Below are 16,821 nucleotides of genomic sequence, written 5' to 3'. Positions count from 1 at the left end.
GATTAATGATTAACCACGACTTAATTCTACAATGTAACTTATAATAATAATAATAATTCTATATGTGTGTTACATTCGGGCAAATTATGCCAACGTGAAAAGTGAGGCTTTCGTAGAGCTGCCATAGTAGGCAGTTAGTAGTAACATCGTTTATACATTGCCTCATAATAATGAAGACTTTCTTAGTGTCCGACACCGATTTATGTCAAAGTTGTAATTGCCGGAAACCTATTCCCCTCTCATTGGCAATCAACAATACAACTACAAACGATTATTCACCTTTATTTAATCAGGTTATTTCTTTGATAGTCTCATCATTCCGAACTTTATTCTAGCTCCTGAAGGCAGCACTGCCGGAGGTTCGGTCGGACTCGTCCTCTCTCGGCTTCACTCGGAGGGGGGGCACTGTTGTCATTCGTCAGGGCTGTGAGTCGAGCTTTTGTCCAGGAGAAATGGCTGGGATTAAAGGTAAGCCAATTCCACCTTTCATTCCCTCTAGAAAGCTTCTACATTCCGGCTCAGTTAACGCCACTTTGACTCATCATCCTGTAGAAATATGGATGCGTTTTCCACGTCCAGCTAGCTAACGGTAGCGAAGAAGGAGTTAGCAGCAGGGCCGGTGTAGCATGCCAAGCCGGCCGTTGAAGCTGAATGTTTGAATGACGTAGTGGCCAAATGGTGGCACTACAACGGCCGTGACGTCATGTTGGCCCAAAATACTCTTATAATAATAATAATACACTTAATTTATCTAGCACCTTTCATTCACTATGCAGTGCAAAATGCTTTACAGAGCAAGACAAGATACATAACAGTAACAATGAGTAAAAATAGGAAGGAACAGAAATAAAAACGTTATATAAAAAGTAAAAAACAACAAAAAAGGTTGGATCAGAGAACCAGCTTTAGCTTTATTAGCCAGAAATAGCTTTATTAGCATGACCACAATGACATACAGTATTGCCACAGCTTTGTACAATTGGGATATCTATACATAAATATACATATTTTTAAATGTACTATTACAATCATAAACATTTTAAACAAATGCAAGGAAAATATACTTTTTGAACATGATCTAGAACATTTAATTAAAAAAAACTCATAGAACAAGTTAAGGTGAGTTATTGGTTATGTATTATTGTATTTCTACTTTTTAAAACTGAATCCAGAGTTATATTCTCTTTCAATTAATGTTACTGAGCTAAGAGCAGGGGTATAGGAGGCGGGGCTTAAGGGGAAACTCAACTGCGCATGCTCAATGGGCCCAGGTCCCCTGATGATCCGGGTACTTTCTGAATCTACAGTCCCTTTATTTTGAGCTTCACGCGCTACTGAGTAACTCTCATAGCAATGAACGGGGTATCCAGTTCTCTTATACATCCATGCAGCAGAATCGTTAGCATTTTAGCCTTTATTCATTTGCCCAGGAAAATCCACAGCAACACAATGAAATGCACAATAATGTTATTTGACACTCAAGCAGCTATGTCATGTTACATAACGATGGTGTATTTTATTCCCCCTCCTCCCTCCTCATGACTTAGGTAGATACCGTTATAATGCTAATGCTAGCTGCACCCTAACTTGATTGAGATGCTGTGCTTTCTTCAGTGATCTGCCGGGATTATGTTCTGTTAAACCAGCATGTAAACTCACTGTAATGCTCCCAGAGTTTAACACGAGTCCCTAATGACCCGGCTTAGACTGCAAATGAAGCTGTTACACGTGAAATCAGCTGATTCATCACATGAGAAGCCTGCTGCAAGGATGTGATGGCAGTGGTGGTGGATAGATAGTAATATAGTACATGTACTCAAGTATTGGAAGTAAAATGTTGAGGTACTTGCAGATGTGGAAGAAGTACTCAGATCTTGTACTTTAGTCAAATTAGATCTACTAGACTTTTGCAATGCAGGAATTTTACTTGCACTAGACTAGAGTATATCTACTCTCTTGCAAATGTTTCTCAAGTAAAAGTACAAAAGTATAAGCACCGAAACCATTTCTTTTCAGACTTTTGGTAAACTCAGTACTCATTATGCAGATTAGCACATTTCAGAGTAATATATATGATATGTTTTGATTATAATTATTGATGGATTGATGTGTAAAGGTGCAGCTAGTTGTAATGACTTTGTATTCTGCCGGGTAGTGAAATGCTTAATATCCTCCCCTCTTCCTCTCTTCTCTTAGCTCTCATCAGCCTGTCCTTCGGGGGGGCCATCGGCCTCATGTTCCTCATGCTAGGATGTGCCCTCCCTGTGTACGAGTAAGTATCACCATCACTGTGTGTGTGTGTGTGTGTGTGTGTGTGTGTGTGTGTGTGTGTGTGTGTGTGTGTGTGTGTGTGTGTGTGTGTGTGTGTGTGTGTGTGTGTGTGAGAGTGAGTGAGTGAGTGAGTGAGTGAGTGAGTGAGTGAGTGAGTGAGTGAGTGAGTGAGTGAGTGAGTGAGTGAGTGAGTGAGTGAGTGAGTGAGTGAGTGAGTGAGTGAGTGAGTGAGTGAGTGAGTGAGTGAGTGAGTGAGTGAGTGAGTGAGAACTCTTTCACACTTGGCACTCACACACATGCACTCTGGGTGATCCCATCATGGGTTTACAGCTTTAGATGCAGGTGTGGAGCACAGTCGGATTAACCTGGGGGTTCCAATATAACTGTTTCCAATGTCACTATATAATGTGTTGTTTGTTTTAATTGTACGGCATTTTGGAATGCCTTGTTGTAAATGTAGCCTCACCAAGTGCTAACCAAACCACATGACACAAAGAACAATGTACATTATATTCTGATATCTAATTGTTCATGTAGTTGTGTCTTTTGTTTCATATTTATGGTGGATAACCCTGAGGTAGAGATGAAACGGTAAAACAAATAATATCACAATTATAGTGATCAAAATGATGGCAGTATTGTTGAAATATACAAGCATTGATAAACAAATTATTCCGGCACATTTTCAAAATTTGAAGGCTTTTGTTTGTGTATCTTCTGCACAGAGTCACCATCTTTGTTCCAGTTTTCCTCAGCACTTTTATTACAAATATATGTACCACCACTTTCTAGACGCATTCCTCTCAGATTGTTCGTGTTGATAATGTCCACTTAAAGGTGGGGTAGGTAATTCACTTCAGAAACACTTGTTGTTATATTCCATGGAATGCTCTTAACATCCTGATAGCAATGAATATATTAAATGCTTTGACAATAAATACATGAAAAAACATCATCTGTGGAAGCCGTGGCGCTGTAAAAAGCACGACCAATCATCGGAGCCGGCCCGGCTAAAATAACTGGATGGCCTACCTGCCTGTCAGCCTTCCATCTGTGCACAAACGTATCTCGTGCCCTCATTGGTCATGTGCGCGTGCGTGTGTGTTGGAGGAGGGGCTCTGTGAGGAAGTCTGAAGGAAGAGGCAGATTTTTTTCGGCTGCGTACTTTCAGATTCTAGCGCACTCGAGCTGTTTACCTACCCCACCTTTAAATGACTAACTTATGTTTCTTTTTTCCCTCTTTCTACAGTAAATACTGGCCTTTGTTCCTCCTGTTCTTCTACATCCTGTCCCCCATCCCGTACTGCATCTCTCGGAGGGTGGTGGACGACACAGACTCGGCCAGCAACGCCTGCAAAGAGCTGGCCATCTTCCTCACGACGGGCATCGTCATCTCAGCCTTCGGCCTGCCCATCATCTTCGCCAGAGCTGCAGTAGTAAGTCACAGAAGCCTCTCAGTGCATTTCACAATAGTACACAAACACACCGTTTTTTAAGACTTTGCCAAAGAAGGAAACCAAGGGTAAAAATTACACACATTGAAAACACATCATAACAAATGTAACCCATTACTTTCGCCTCCTGGGAAAATGGTCATATAAAGCACACACAAAATGTCTTCTTGTCTGATCACATCAGGGAAAATGATTTTGACCGGAGAGATTTAGATTTGCCCGTCTTCAGCATATTTTACCGGTCAACGGAAACTCTGCTTCTGCCCCAAACACTCACTAGAGCTCCACATGTGGATTCATCCGCACTATTTCTTCCTGTTTGTGTAACGTCTGCAGAAAGATGCAGGGATTAGCTTTTTAAGGAAAACGATTTGGCCTTTTAGTGAAACAGAGAGGGTAGAAGTCACTAAGTGTTGGTGTTTTTATGGGATTTGATGACAATAACATTAACAACTTGATTTTATTTGGTTTTGGATTAGCAAAACAAGACATTTGAAGATCTCACCTTGAACTTTTAGAAAGTGGAACAGACATTTTTGACTATTTTCTATTAAATCGATGTGATATGTTAAAGCAGGGGTCGGCAACCCCCTGGCACCGTAACCAGTGGCACACTAGGAATAAGTGGAATAAGTGTGCAATAATATTTAAATTGTATTTTCGGATCCTGAACGAGACCGCCGCCAGAGCGCGTCTCCCCGTTACCTGCAGAAGGAAGCCATGCACGCAACGCAGCCCCGCTCTCTTTATCTCCAGGCGACTTTCTGCCGCTTTCCTCCGTGGTGCAGTGCTGATCGTTTCACCACGGAGGAAAGCACTTCACTAATTGCAGTACCCATAAGGAGCTGTACAAATGACGCAGTTTTTGCGTGGCTGTGTATTTAGTTGAAAGCCCAGTGGCGATCTGCTCATCTCTCATCGAGATAATATGCTACAAAGGGGCGGACTGGCCATCTGTGTGTTGAACTTTCCTGTCGGCTCCCAGACCGTAGTCGAGGAGGGCAGAAGCAACAAGCTTCAGGTTCAATAACCCACTTTAGCTTAAATGACTGGAGAGAGGCGAGCTCTTCTTGGGGGGCGTTACATTTATTTAGCTGTTCTTCTGTTTCACAAAATACATCACAGAGCTCTGTTTTTCTGCTGCCTCGTTTCACTTCCAGAAACATACACGTTCCCTCACTGTCGCCCTGCCATCCACACACACACATGCACAAACCACACCCCTCTCTCTCTCTCTCTCTCTCTTAAAGGGACAGCGATCTCATCTCACTCTGCATGACCCTAATATCATAACATGTGTGTTCTGGAGAATCATAGAACGGACGATTGTCCTTATTATTATTATGCCGTTTAAACCAATTATTTAAATGTGGTCAATGTGTAAGTTTCGTTGACAGGTCCACACACTGCTTCCCCGCAGCGAGGCTCCCCCCGCCCTCCGGCCGATAGTTCACGAGCGTCAAGCTCCTCAACCCCCCCCCCCCCCCCCGTTGATAATTCTCGATCGTCGGCACGCTGATGACAATTTTTTAATTTTTTTAAATGGCACTTCATATCAAAAAGGTTGCCGACCCCTGTGTTAAAGTCGAATCGATTTAATAAAAAAGGAAAGGTCTGTTGTTGCCATAATCGAAGCATTACTTTACAAACTCACACATATCTCTCGCTGTATTTGTATCTAGTCCTCTGCTCACTGCACATGCAATCGGCTAAAGAAATGACTTTTAATCACAAAACACCTCATAAACATGTACAGAGTTTGTAACTGGGTGTTTTAAGATAGCTTTGTTAAATTAAACATGACCCCAATTTACTCGAAATCCTCAAGAACTTTTTCCATTTTAAGATAAGTCTTACTTTATAACACAACAGTTACTAAGTCATATACAAGCAGCCATATCCCATTGAGCAAAAAACAGTCAAACCAAATAGTGAATTAACAAAAATGACTGTAAAAAAACATGTTTGGCCTGATAGCAGAAGCCCTGAGAGACGGAGGTACCGGCTGCAGTTTGACATGATTAGCATTTAGCTGCTGTTAACGTCTCCTCCTGAACACAACAACTGCGTGGAAGTGTTTCTGTAAACTCTTGCTGTTGACATCTCATCGTAGAGCAGTCTGTGGAAGTGACTCTGTAAACTCTTGCTGTTGACATCTCATCGTAGAGCAGTCTGTGGAAGTGTTTCTGTAAACTCTTGCTGTTGACATCTCATCGTAGAGCAGTCTGTGGAAGTGTTTCTGTAAACTCTTGCTGTTGACATCTCATCGTAGAGCAGTCTGTGGAAGTGGTTCTGTAAACTCTTGCTGTTGACAGCCGGTAGAGTTTGCCCTCAATATGCGCTGAAGCCTGGCAGCATTCAGCGCAGCATTTGTTAACGTGAATTATTGATGCGTTTGTTCTCAGATCGCCTGGGGGGCGTGTGCACTCGTTCTAACGGGGAACGTGGTGATCTTCAGCACCATCCTGGGCTTCTTCATCGTGTTCGGATCCAACGACGACTTCAGCTGGCAGCAGTGGTAAACCAGCAGAGTCTGAACTGTTTTTATTAGCATTACAATTATTATTATTATTATTATTATTATTATTATTATGGTAAAAACTGTTTGGTTCTTGTTGTTGTTATTTATATGATGACCTCCCATCCATTGACTCACACCAAACCAGTGCAATACTTAGTTTTTTTTACCGCCTGCTCCATGTTGAACTGACACAAGTGGGATGGAGAATGCTGACTTACAGTTGGATTTGTACTTTTAGTTTTGCTCTTGTTAATTTTTTCACCATCTGTGTTTCATTTGGAGCTGATGAGCGCTGGTGAACAACTGCTTGTTTTATCTGTGAACAAATATGTTAAAATAACCCCAATTGAATGTGGAATAAGACTTAATCTGACCAAAGGGACAGGCTCATACCTTTCTCTATGTAGTAGAACCTCTGGAAAAGCTTTTCCTACACCAGTCTGTAAATTGAGTCGGAAAAGCTCTATTTCCATTTGTGTCGAATTTGATTAAAACTAAAATATCCTTTGTCACTTAAAATGTGATATTCCTCTAATAGAGTGCGGATTTAAGTTAGCTTTGTGCTAATGTAATGCTACGATCGCTAAGCTGTGAAAGTCTAGAAGTCTGTTTTAGACTGTTACCGCTAACAACCCTTCTCATTTCTACACCCCGTTACACGTTATTCCGCTTTCTTTATTTCTTTGGGACCATGTTGGCATTACACGTTGAATCACTTTCATTTCTGCAATCCATAAAAGTCATAAGCTGTCGCCACAAGTAGACGTTGTTCAGGAGCAGCAGTGTTTGTATCCTCTTGAAACTTAGACAAGAGGATTTGTTTAAACAGCCTCAGCACCACCGCAGAGATCAAATTAAACCGACTAGGTGATTTCCCAGGCTGCTTAAATATTCACGAGTTATTCTGCATAGCTGTTTCCTCACTCTAATGTCAGGTGAAGAAAGCATGAGAAGCCTCAGCTAGCGTACAGTAGGTAGGATTATCCTGAGGACAGCGATTGAAACTGAGCCAAGCTAAGAACCGGCCGACTTATAACCAGTCACTGACGGCCGCTAAGCTTTTAAACAGGACCCTCTTAAAATAAAAGCATCCAGCGTCTCTGCTCAGTGTCGTTTCCTCTCTAGAAGCACATCCAGATTTGTCGCACATTTCCTCACACCAGCATTTCTCACGGTTTATGATTTCTATGTTCTCCGGCCTGTGGGAAGGACATGTGTGTAATAAGTTGGCAGATTACAGGTGTAGCTCTCCTGTTGCACTGCATTAGGAAGATGAAAAAGGAAGTGAGGGTCTGGTTCCTTGTTTAAGGGAGGGTAAACGGTCGGACATTTTAATTTTGGGATGGTTCAGTTTGAATATGTGCCCTCTGGAAGACACTTTTATTTTATTTAAATAAGGACTGATGACTGACGAGAATTTGTATTGTGTCCATAATGTCAAATTGAACATTTGCTTTTGTTTTTATGTGTTGTAGGCCAGCCCAGATTTGTTGTTGTTATTGTTCTACCGTGGGTTTGCATGCACAGCAGATTTCCAATACAAGTTTAAATCTGCTACAAATAATTTTTTTGTTGCAAAAATGACAAATGATGGTCTTAGAGGGATTTGTATTAGCTTTCAAGATAAACAGTTGTTTGTCAATAAATAGTTATAGCACAAACATCACTCCAAATCCAACATTTGGCATTACTGTATCTCAATGTCCTTATCAATAAACCTTAGAAATGTTGATAGGTGGTGTAACAATAATCATTTGATAGCTGTGTACTAGCTTTATGCTAAGCTAATCGCCTCCTGGTTCTATACTCGAAACACAGACATGACAATATCTGTCTTCTCATCTGTATCACATTTACAGCTACAATTTCTAAGGAAGAACAACAACTCTTAATTTAACCACATCATTTCTCAAATAAATAACTAATTCTATGACAAAAGCATTGGAAATCTGCAGAGGAATCCCGCGGCTAAAAATGCTAACTGACCCTGGGCCTGGCACTACAATTCGGCATTACTGTAACAATCCTCTTTAATATATATATTTATTCTGTTACGTGACTCCTCCAGAGATCACCCCCTCAGTGAAGGCACTGATTGTATAAAAGCACCATAATAACCACGGCAGCTTTTTCAGTTCCAGTTGTATTTACCTACGTTAGTGAACATTGAACACTACTGACATGATTTGTGTAATTGTTACGTGACACTGAATCTGATGCTCTGAACATCACTTCTGTTTAACGTCTGTATGACACTGTGTGGAGTTTAAGCTAAATGTGTCAAATGTTCTCTGACTTTGTTCTGGTGTGTAGCGGTGGGACGGGTTTCTCTGTGTTCCTGTGAGGAGAAACTGATTCGGGGAGGATATTGTATTTATTTATTTTAATAAGGAGCTTTGTGTCAACGAACGTCCAACGCCATTTTCTATCTACAATGTTTCTGTTCAGTAGGCAGAAGTCAGCATGGTGGTCTTCTTGTTTCTTTTTTTTCCTTTTTTTAAATAAACGCCATTTTTGAACATCCTCTCCTTTGAATGACTACACATACATTTGCATGACACTTCACAGGAAATACTAGTATAGAGGTATATATAAATATATGCAGTTTTTATTTTATATCAATTTTTAGTAATATTTATACTCAACGGAAGTCAACTTGATGGCTTACCGAAACATGGACCACATATGAGCAGAAAAAATATATTTATGAAATCGTTTTTTTTAACATAATTATAATGTACATTTCGTATGTGTTACAACCTGGCTCGTGGGCTGTAACAAAAAGCTGGGAGTCGAGACGAGGGGTATGAAAATATAACAATAATTTATTAATGGACACAAAAATAAACAGCCGCGGCGTGAGGCTCAGGGGAGTGTGCGAGAGGACTGAGAGATCACTGTCCACGATCACCCACAGCACTGGAACCTGTAAACAAGAGAGAGAGACCACGGAACACCTAGTGGTGTGGAGGGGTCGTCACAGGATGTAGGCTACAAGCTATAACTTTAAATATAATGTTTCCTGTGTGCTCTCGTAATTGCTGTTTCTGATGAACTAAAGAGCCGATCACGTTCAAACCATAGAATGTATATATTTTTTATTTTCAGGATTGAATGTTCAAACCAAGACCTAAAACCTGGCATTTCATAAGAAAGTGACTAATATATATACAAAATGTAATATTGGATAAAATACTACACCAAATGGACAGACACAGATATAAAAATAAAGTCCCCTGGTTTGTCTCTAGAGTCTACGGAGCCCCTAAAGCAGGGGTGGGGAACCTTTTTCCTCTCAAGGGCCATTTCAATTTTTTCAACATCCTCTGAGGGCCGTACAAATTATTGACCTCTGCTTAAAAATACTGCAGCGACCCTGTATAGGATGCTGAGGGTTTCACTCAGGCATCCCCCGTCTCTCTGCCAATCATAGAGCTGCACAGTGACGCTGGTTGAGGTGCGGGCCTGTGGTTGGGGGAGGGCGGGAAGTTGTGACGTAGACACTGATATATAGGGTATGTGTGGGAGTTAGTGTGTTGTGAGGTTGAACCCACAAGCTGTACATGAACCTGTGATCATCTGAGAATAAGAAGAGTTATTAAAGCCTAATAACTGGAAGCCTGTTTCCGACTCCATTTGTGAACGTTACATTGGTGTCAGCAGTGGGATTATGACACCAGGACAAGAGGCCAGCATTTCCGGGCCGGGGAGCTGGTCTGGGTCTACAGCCCACAACGGAACAAAGGCCGGTGCCCAAAACTGGACAGCCAGTGGGTTGGTCCCTGCAGAGTACTGGAGAGGGTCGGGGAAGTGGTCTACAGGGTGCAGCTGCCACCAAAGGGGAGAAAAGTTGTGCTCCACAGAGACAGGTTGGCTCCGTACAGAGGAGTCGCTTCCCCACAGGCCCAAGGAACACCGGGGCCCACAGCCGCCCCCTCGACACCCCCACTCAGGTCCCCCGGCGAGCAGAGCAGCAGTCCCCCATCAGGGACGGAGTGTCCCCCCATTTTCTTCCCCCTTTCCCTGCCTGGGCCAGAACCGGCAACCCCCGTCCTCCTGACCCCAATCCCCCTGCCGAGAAGGCAGTCACGACCCCCGGTTTGTTTCAGAGACTTTGTTTGGTATTAAAGTTTATAGTGAGACCCCTCGGTTCCTGTAGAGGGCAAGAATGTGCCCTGGTCTCACTGGAAGGGATGGTAGTCCACCCAGACCTTCCTAGTCAAAGTACAGTGTGTAGTTATAGTGTTTGTGCTAGGTGTTATTTGTTCCCCGTGGGCGAGGAACTTTGTAGTGGGGGGCTAGTGTAGCGACCCTGTATAGGATGCTGAGGGTGTCACTCAGGCATCCCCCGCCTCTCTGCCAATCATAGAGCTGCACAGTGATGCTGGTTGAGGTGCGGGCCTGTGGTTGGGGGAGTAGACGGGGGAGGGCGGGAAGTTGTGACGTAGACACTGATATATTTATGGGTATGTGTGGGAGTTAGAGTGTGTGGCCGTTTCTCAATCGCGAGGATACTGGCTTGGTAGTCGCATACTTCCAAGTCACTTCCTTCAGAAACGAAGCAAGTATACTTCCAAGCCACGGCTTCGGAAAACAAAGAAGAATGGAACAGGCTAACAAGTGTGCCACTCTCTCTAACGGTTTCAACATAAACTGTACCGAAAATAAATACCTCACGATGTCTATCTAATTATGAACTTGCTTTACTTTCACAAAACACATTTTTGGTGATAACAAATGCAACAAAGTAACATATTTATCAACACATGTTCTACGCCACTACATACTTACATTTAAATGTGTGCTGTGCTGCGTCGGTTCAGCCATTCTCTGCAAGGGTTTTTGAAATTGGTCCGTGCGCAAAGCATTGTGGGGATTTGAAGGACGCGAAGTCTACCCATGTGCAGCATCAAAATTACCCCCAAACCAAGGACGTGGCCTCGGTGAAATTCCAAGTATGCTGGAGATTGGAACAGTCCTTCGGCGCCACTCGATGACGTAGTATCCTTGAAATATTGGCTTGGAAGCCAGTTTCCTCGCGATTGAGAAACGGCCTGTGTATGAGGTTGAACCCACAAGCTGTACATGAACCTGTGATCATCTGAGAATAAGAAGAGTTATTAAAGCCTAATAACTGGAAGCCTGTTTCCGACTCCATTTGTGAACGTTACAATACTAAAATCACAGCCCATTCATTTGGCCTTTCTTTCATGGTGTGCAAAGAAAAAGCAATCTCTTAGTCCAGATATTTTACCATGACTCTCACATGCATGCACGTGCACGGTTGTGGCATGACCACCAAAACAGAAAGATATGGACACAAGATGTGTGCATATGTATTTAGTTTCCTATCCATATGGACATGATTTAAGTGATTGGGGGGGGGACCTAACCTTCCCCCAGGAAGATTTATTTTTAAATGTTGAAGTTAAAAGTATCAATCTGGTGCACATCCATCTATGGATACATCTCTCAACACCCATATGAAACAGAACTGGAAGCAGATTTACTTTTCTTTATGGATATTTTACAAATCACTCCCCTTTCAAACTGTATTCTTGTTTATTAATAACAACTTTTTTTTACTGACATATTGTATTTTATACCTGTTTACTTTATTCTCTTATTTTTTTATAACTATAATGATCATATAAAGATGTGCCTTTACCTCACTGGTTGTAGAAAAAGCTTCTTATATTCGTTAGCATAGCTAGCTAACCAGATGCGAATAACTTCTAACAATAAGTTATTGACTGTATGATCAGTATGATAGATGAACAGATCGCCACTGGGCTTTCAACGAAAGACACAGCCGCGCAAAAACTGCGGCATGTGTACGTCTCCTTATGGGTACTATTAGGCGCTTTCACACTGCAGTACTTTTCCCACAAAGGTTCATGAGATCGCGTTCACACCGGAATAAGTCCCTGAGGGTGGATTAGGCAAATTAAGCCGCTGACGTCACTTCTTCTTCTGCTTTGAGTTTACTGGCAGGACTTAAACAACTTCACGCTGTATACTGCCGCCCAAAATCCCCGGCCGGAGGTCCCCAGAGTTGGGGACTGGCTTCAGTAGAAGGACTCCCAGCAGCTTCTACTGAAGCCTTCCGAGTAAATCTCCAGAACGCCGACACCTCCTCATCTCCACCGCTCCCATGTTTTATTTTGTGTTGCCATAAGTTAGTCTCTCTGCGTTTCTACGCTGGGCTAATGCTAATAATGCTAATAATGCTAGGATAATAAAATGACGGCTTCACAAAACTTTTTTTGAGTTTTACGGGGCGTGGTTCGCAATCCGCCCAGCCAATCAGAAATTGGAACCTTTTTCTCCCACGAAAGTCCCTGCTCTCTAGCAGGAATGGAAAAGGGGGTAAAAAGGTTCTCATTAACTAATTTGAGTTCCGGCTCTTTTTGGTGTGAACGCGACATTTCGGAACTAAAGTGGGAAAGGTACTGCGGTGTGAACGCAGCTATTTGTGAAGTCCCGGGCCGGAGCGACGTCCTGGTGCTCTCCGGCAGCTCTAAACCATGGATGTATACCCCTGTCGGACGAGACATATACCATGTGACGACACGTTAGGCCCGTGTTGTGTTCAAGGACCCTGACCTTGGCCAGGAAAAACAGGCACTCGCTTGTTTAATTATTTTACGGTCTTGATTTATTTATTTATTTTATTTTTTGCGTGTGCTACCCGGTGTTACCTCGAGGGCCGTATCAAATTGTCTCGCGGGTCGTATACGTCCCGGGGGCCGGAGGTTCCCCACCCCTGCCCTAAAGGGACATGGGAAAAAAAGAATGAGAGAAAAGAAAAAAAGTCTTATGAGAAAGTATCTTGTGAAAAAGAAAAAAGAAGATAAAAAAAAAAAGTCGGGATAACGGTTTAAGAGACATAAAGAAGAAATATGAGAAAAAAATAAAGTCAGGAAAACGAGTTTCACACGAGTTTCTCGTGCGCAACACGTTTTTCTGACTTTATTTTAATTTTTTGAGAAAATTACCGGTGCGCCAAGGAGGAAGTGGAGCACACAGGAGACAACCATTTCATTGCAGACTGTTATGTTTACAGGGAAATGACAGTAAACATTGTAATAATACGGTTTATATAATACATAACATAAGACATTTAATATTCAATCCCACACTTACATAAATTCGTAACTTACCTCGCTTAAAGTACTTTTGTTGTAAAACTCTGGATTTAGTTGACACTACTAGCCGAGTTTCTTTTGTCCAATATTTCGCGGGCAGGCACATTGAATTACAAGTAGAAGAAGAAGAAGAATTAGTTGAAGAAGGCTGCGGCTGACAGAGCACACCCTGACGGGCTTACCCCGCGGAGGTGTGCTATGACGTGGAGGATTCCCCCCTCCCGCCCTAAAGCATGGGAAAAAGAGTCCTCCAGCCCCTATGGGCCCATGTGTGCGTCACATCCCCCGGGGCCGGGGGCCGGGGGAAAACGTAAGCGCATTACGTCCGGGGAGGGGGTCAGATGCCCACTGACCCACAGCCCCCCTCCCTCCTCTCCAGTCCTGCGTTGCCCCAGCAAGCACAGACGATGAAAAGGAACCAGACATGTCCAAGAGATAAAACTTTATGAAGGGGCCTGGCGTTGGCCAAGACGCCGCCGTGCATATGTCCTCCACACTCACGCCGTTAAATAAGGCTGTTGACACAGCCATGGCTCGTGTAGTGTGCACGGACCCCCGTGGGGAAGGCTCTCTCCGCTTGTTCATAGGCATGCGCAATGCACTCGCAGAGCCAGCCTGCAAGGCGTTTCTTGGACAGAGCTTTTCCAGTTACCCCACCCCCGAAGCACACAAACAGCTGTTCCTTGTGTCTCATACCTGCCAACCCTACCGATTTGGGCGGTAGTTTAGCTGTGGTACTCTCTGGTGATCCGTCCCGCCGCACTCTAGTCAATGGGTGCTATTCCACCAGACGCGCCGCGTTACGTCTCAGAAGCGTCTCGGCGCTGGGCTCCGCTCAAAATAGGATTCAAGTCTATTTTTTCTACGCGACGCGAGGCGTTGCAGAGGCGCCGGGCAGGAAGGGGGACCGGTCAGAGCATCCGACCCATCCCCGAAATAAACTAATTTTGCAGACCCTATCCCTCCGTAGTCTTTCAAGTAGGAGGAGAAATGCCAGCGTTCTCTTCTGGTTTACAGGCACTGTGTCAATTATATATTGTTACAACCCGGCTCCTGGGCTGCAACAAAAAGCAGGGAGGCGAGACGAAGGGTAAGAAAATAACAATTGTTTATTCCCAAATAAACAATGTAATGACAGAACCAGCCACAGGTCCCCGAGGCTGGCATGAAGAGAGTGCCCAGAGGAGTCCGAGAGCGACGTATCCGGCTGGGCTCTTTCTTGAAGGCTTCCGGCCAGGTGTAGCTCATCAAGGCTTAGCAGCTCGTCACACAGGTGCAGCTCGTCAGGCAATGGAACCTGCAAACGCGCACACACACAACCAGACGGCACCCCACGTGGTGTGGAGGGGTCGTCACACATATATAGAATAATTATGATGATGAATGCATTTTTTACCACTAAAATACAACACATCTTTGATTCATGTTGTTTATAACTGGAATATTACAATTATTATTAACTTTGTCTGTACAAAGTAGCCTTTCCAGGAAATATATTTCCAAATCAACAAAAACTGCGAACCGGCAGGCAAGACGCTCCGCTTCTGCCGGTAGGGTATGGCGCCACCCGGGGCCGGAGCGGGGGCCAGAGCGGGCGCCCTGCCGGGTTCAGTCAGTCTGTCCCCGTGAGGGCCGGTACTGCCACCACCGGGCGCTCTCTCCCTTGCGGAGAGACCTGAGGGCGAGCCAGCGGCAGCATGCGGAGATCATCTCGGTCTTTCTTGGCCAATGTGGTCAGACCTAGCCACACGTGACGCGACGCCACGGTGGCCAGGGACATCACACGATCGGCTGCGGTAGCCATACCGTGGACCAGATTATTCATCTGGCCTACGCAGCGGTCGGAGTAATATATACAATAAACAATAAAAAATACAAATAACCTTTCACAAACAGCTCTTTCATAACGGCTTACAATTGTAAGGAAGACATTTAAACTATTATTGACAGTCACAGGCTGCTGTAAACTAAACACCACTCTCTCTGACAGAACACCTCACTGAGTGATTTAACTCATATGTCTTACTTTCAGGTTTCTCTTTTCAGCCGCAGACCCCATGTCGCGTCTTTATGTGCGTCGCTAAGTTCCTCGTACTACTTTACTACTTTCGTACGGCATCGTTAACAATCTGCGAGCGATTTTTCAAGTTGACCATCCTTCTTGAAAAATCCGAAGTGTTGCCAAACGTTTGATTTGTAGGTATTTTTCGGTGCGCTGTGTTTCTCTAGCTCCTCGACTTCCATGTGTGTTGATAACTGAGACTCTCGGCCTCCGTAGTGACGAAACAAAGATCAAAGATCGTCTCGGCTGAGTGCTGACAGGATGAGAGGATATTATATGAATGAATCGTTTTTTTACCGATGCAAAGACGCCACAATCGATGCATCGCGCAAGTTCAACCGAAACTGTAGCCGATGTGCAGTCTTTCAACCGGTGCACTCCCCGCGAAGGGAAGCTCTGCCCATGGGGGGTCGACACAGAAAGGACCGACTCTCTACTGAGGTCCTTGAACGCGCCGCGCTCCGCCATGATGCTTTCACACAAACAGTGAAATGCATCAAGCGGAGCTTTTACACTCGGCGTTAAATGTTTCCTAACTCCCTTGCGGAGAGACTTGAGGGCGAGCCAGCGGAAGCATGCGGCTGAGCTGCGCCCTCTCTCCCTCCAGGCGACTGAAGCGCTGGGTGAACGAGGATATCGATCCGAAGAGCCCTTCCGTGGCAACGGGGGCCCCAAGGAGACCGTCTCGCTCTTTCTTGGCCAGTGCGGTCAGACCTAGCCACACGTTACGCGATGCCACGGTGGCCAGGGACATCACACGACCGGCTGCAGTAATCGCACCTGTGTCCGAGTGGCCTCCACTCTGAGTATTCCAACCCAAGTAGTCACCGGAGCCTTCGTTCTCAGTGGCTGCCGCCACGTGGCCTCCACACACCGCCAGATGTCTGTTCTGAAAGTGAAACGAAGGCCGATTGTGCTGGACGGGCCGGGCCGTAGAAGCCCTGACGCAGGCGGCTCACCGGCCTCGGTGGCAGCGGTGGGGGGAGCGGCAAGCCTGCACGCTCCGCCGCCATAGTCATCACCAGCGGGAAGTCCTGTCGCGCAGACCTGTGCTGTTGGCCTTCCTGGCGGTCGCCGGAAATCCCAGACGACGAGGTGTCGTCATCGTCGTCCCTCTCCCCAACGCTTGGACCCGCCCAGTCCGCTGGAATGGCGAACACGAAGGGCACTCCCTCCTCGAGGTTCTCCATCTCCACCACATCGAGCTCTGGGTCCTCCACCGGCGAGACGTAGCAACCCTCAAACTGCGCCTGCCGTTGATGGCGGCCGGGGCGAGGAATTAGATGGCAGGCGCTGCATGCTGCAAGCGGGCCCAGGTTGGCCGCCACGTGGTCGGATCCCAGGCACTCGATGCACTTTGAGTGC

The 16,821-nt window shown here is 44.8% G+C and overlaps 1 protein-coding gene across 1 annotated transcript; it reads left to right on the top strand.

Annotated features, from left to right (window-relative positions):
- The first annotated feature begins 322 nt into the window (after positions 1-322).
- Positions 323-8,765, top strand: LOC307032755 (leptin receptor overlapping transcript-like 1). Its single transcript, XM_079670983.1, has 4 exons — positions 323-468; positions 2,197-2,272; positions 3,521-3,707; positions 6,131-8,765. The coding sequence occupies exons 1-4, from the start codon at positions 453-455 to the stop codon at positions 6,245-6,247; spliced, it is 396 nt and encodes a 131-aa protein (XP_079527109.1). The 5' UTR covers positions 323-452; the 3' UTR covers positions 6,248-8,765.
- Positions 8,766-16,821: the final 8,056 nt, after the last annotated feature.

The sequence above is a fragment of the Notothenia rossii genome (assembly GCF_949606895.1).
Source record: "Notothenia rossii genome assembly, chromosome: 3".
Taxonomy (NCBI): Eukaryota; Metazoa; Chordata; class Actinopteri; order Perciformes; family Nototheniidae; genus Notothenia; species Notothenia rossii.
The sequence above is the reverse complement of the archived record's forward strand: the minus strand, read 5'-3'. Positions and strand labels throughout refer to the sequence as shown.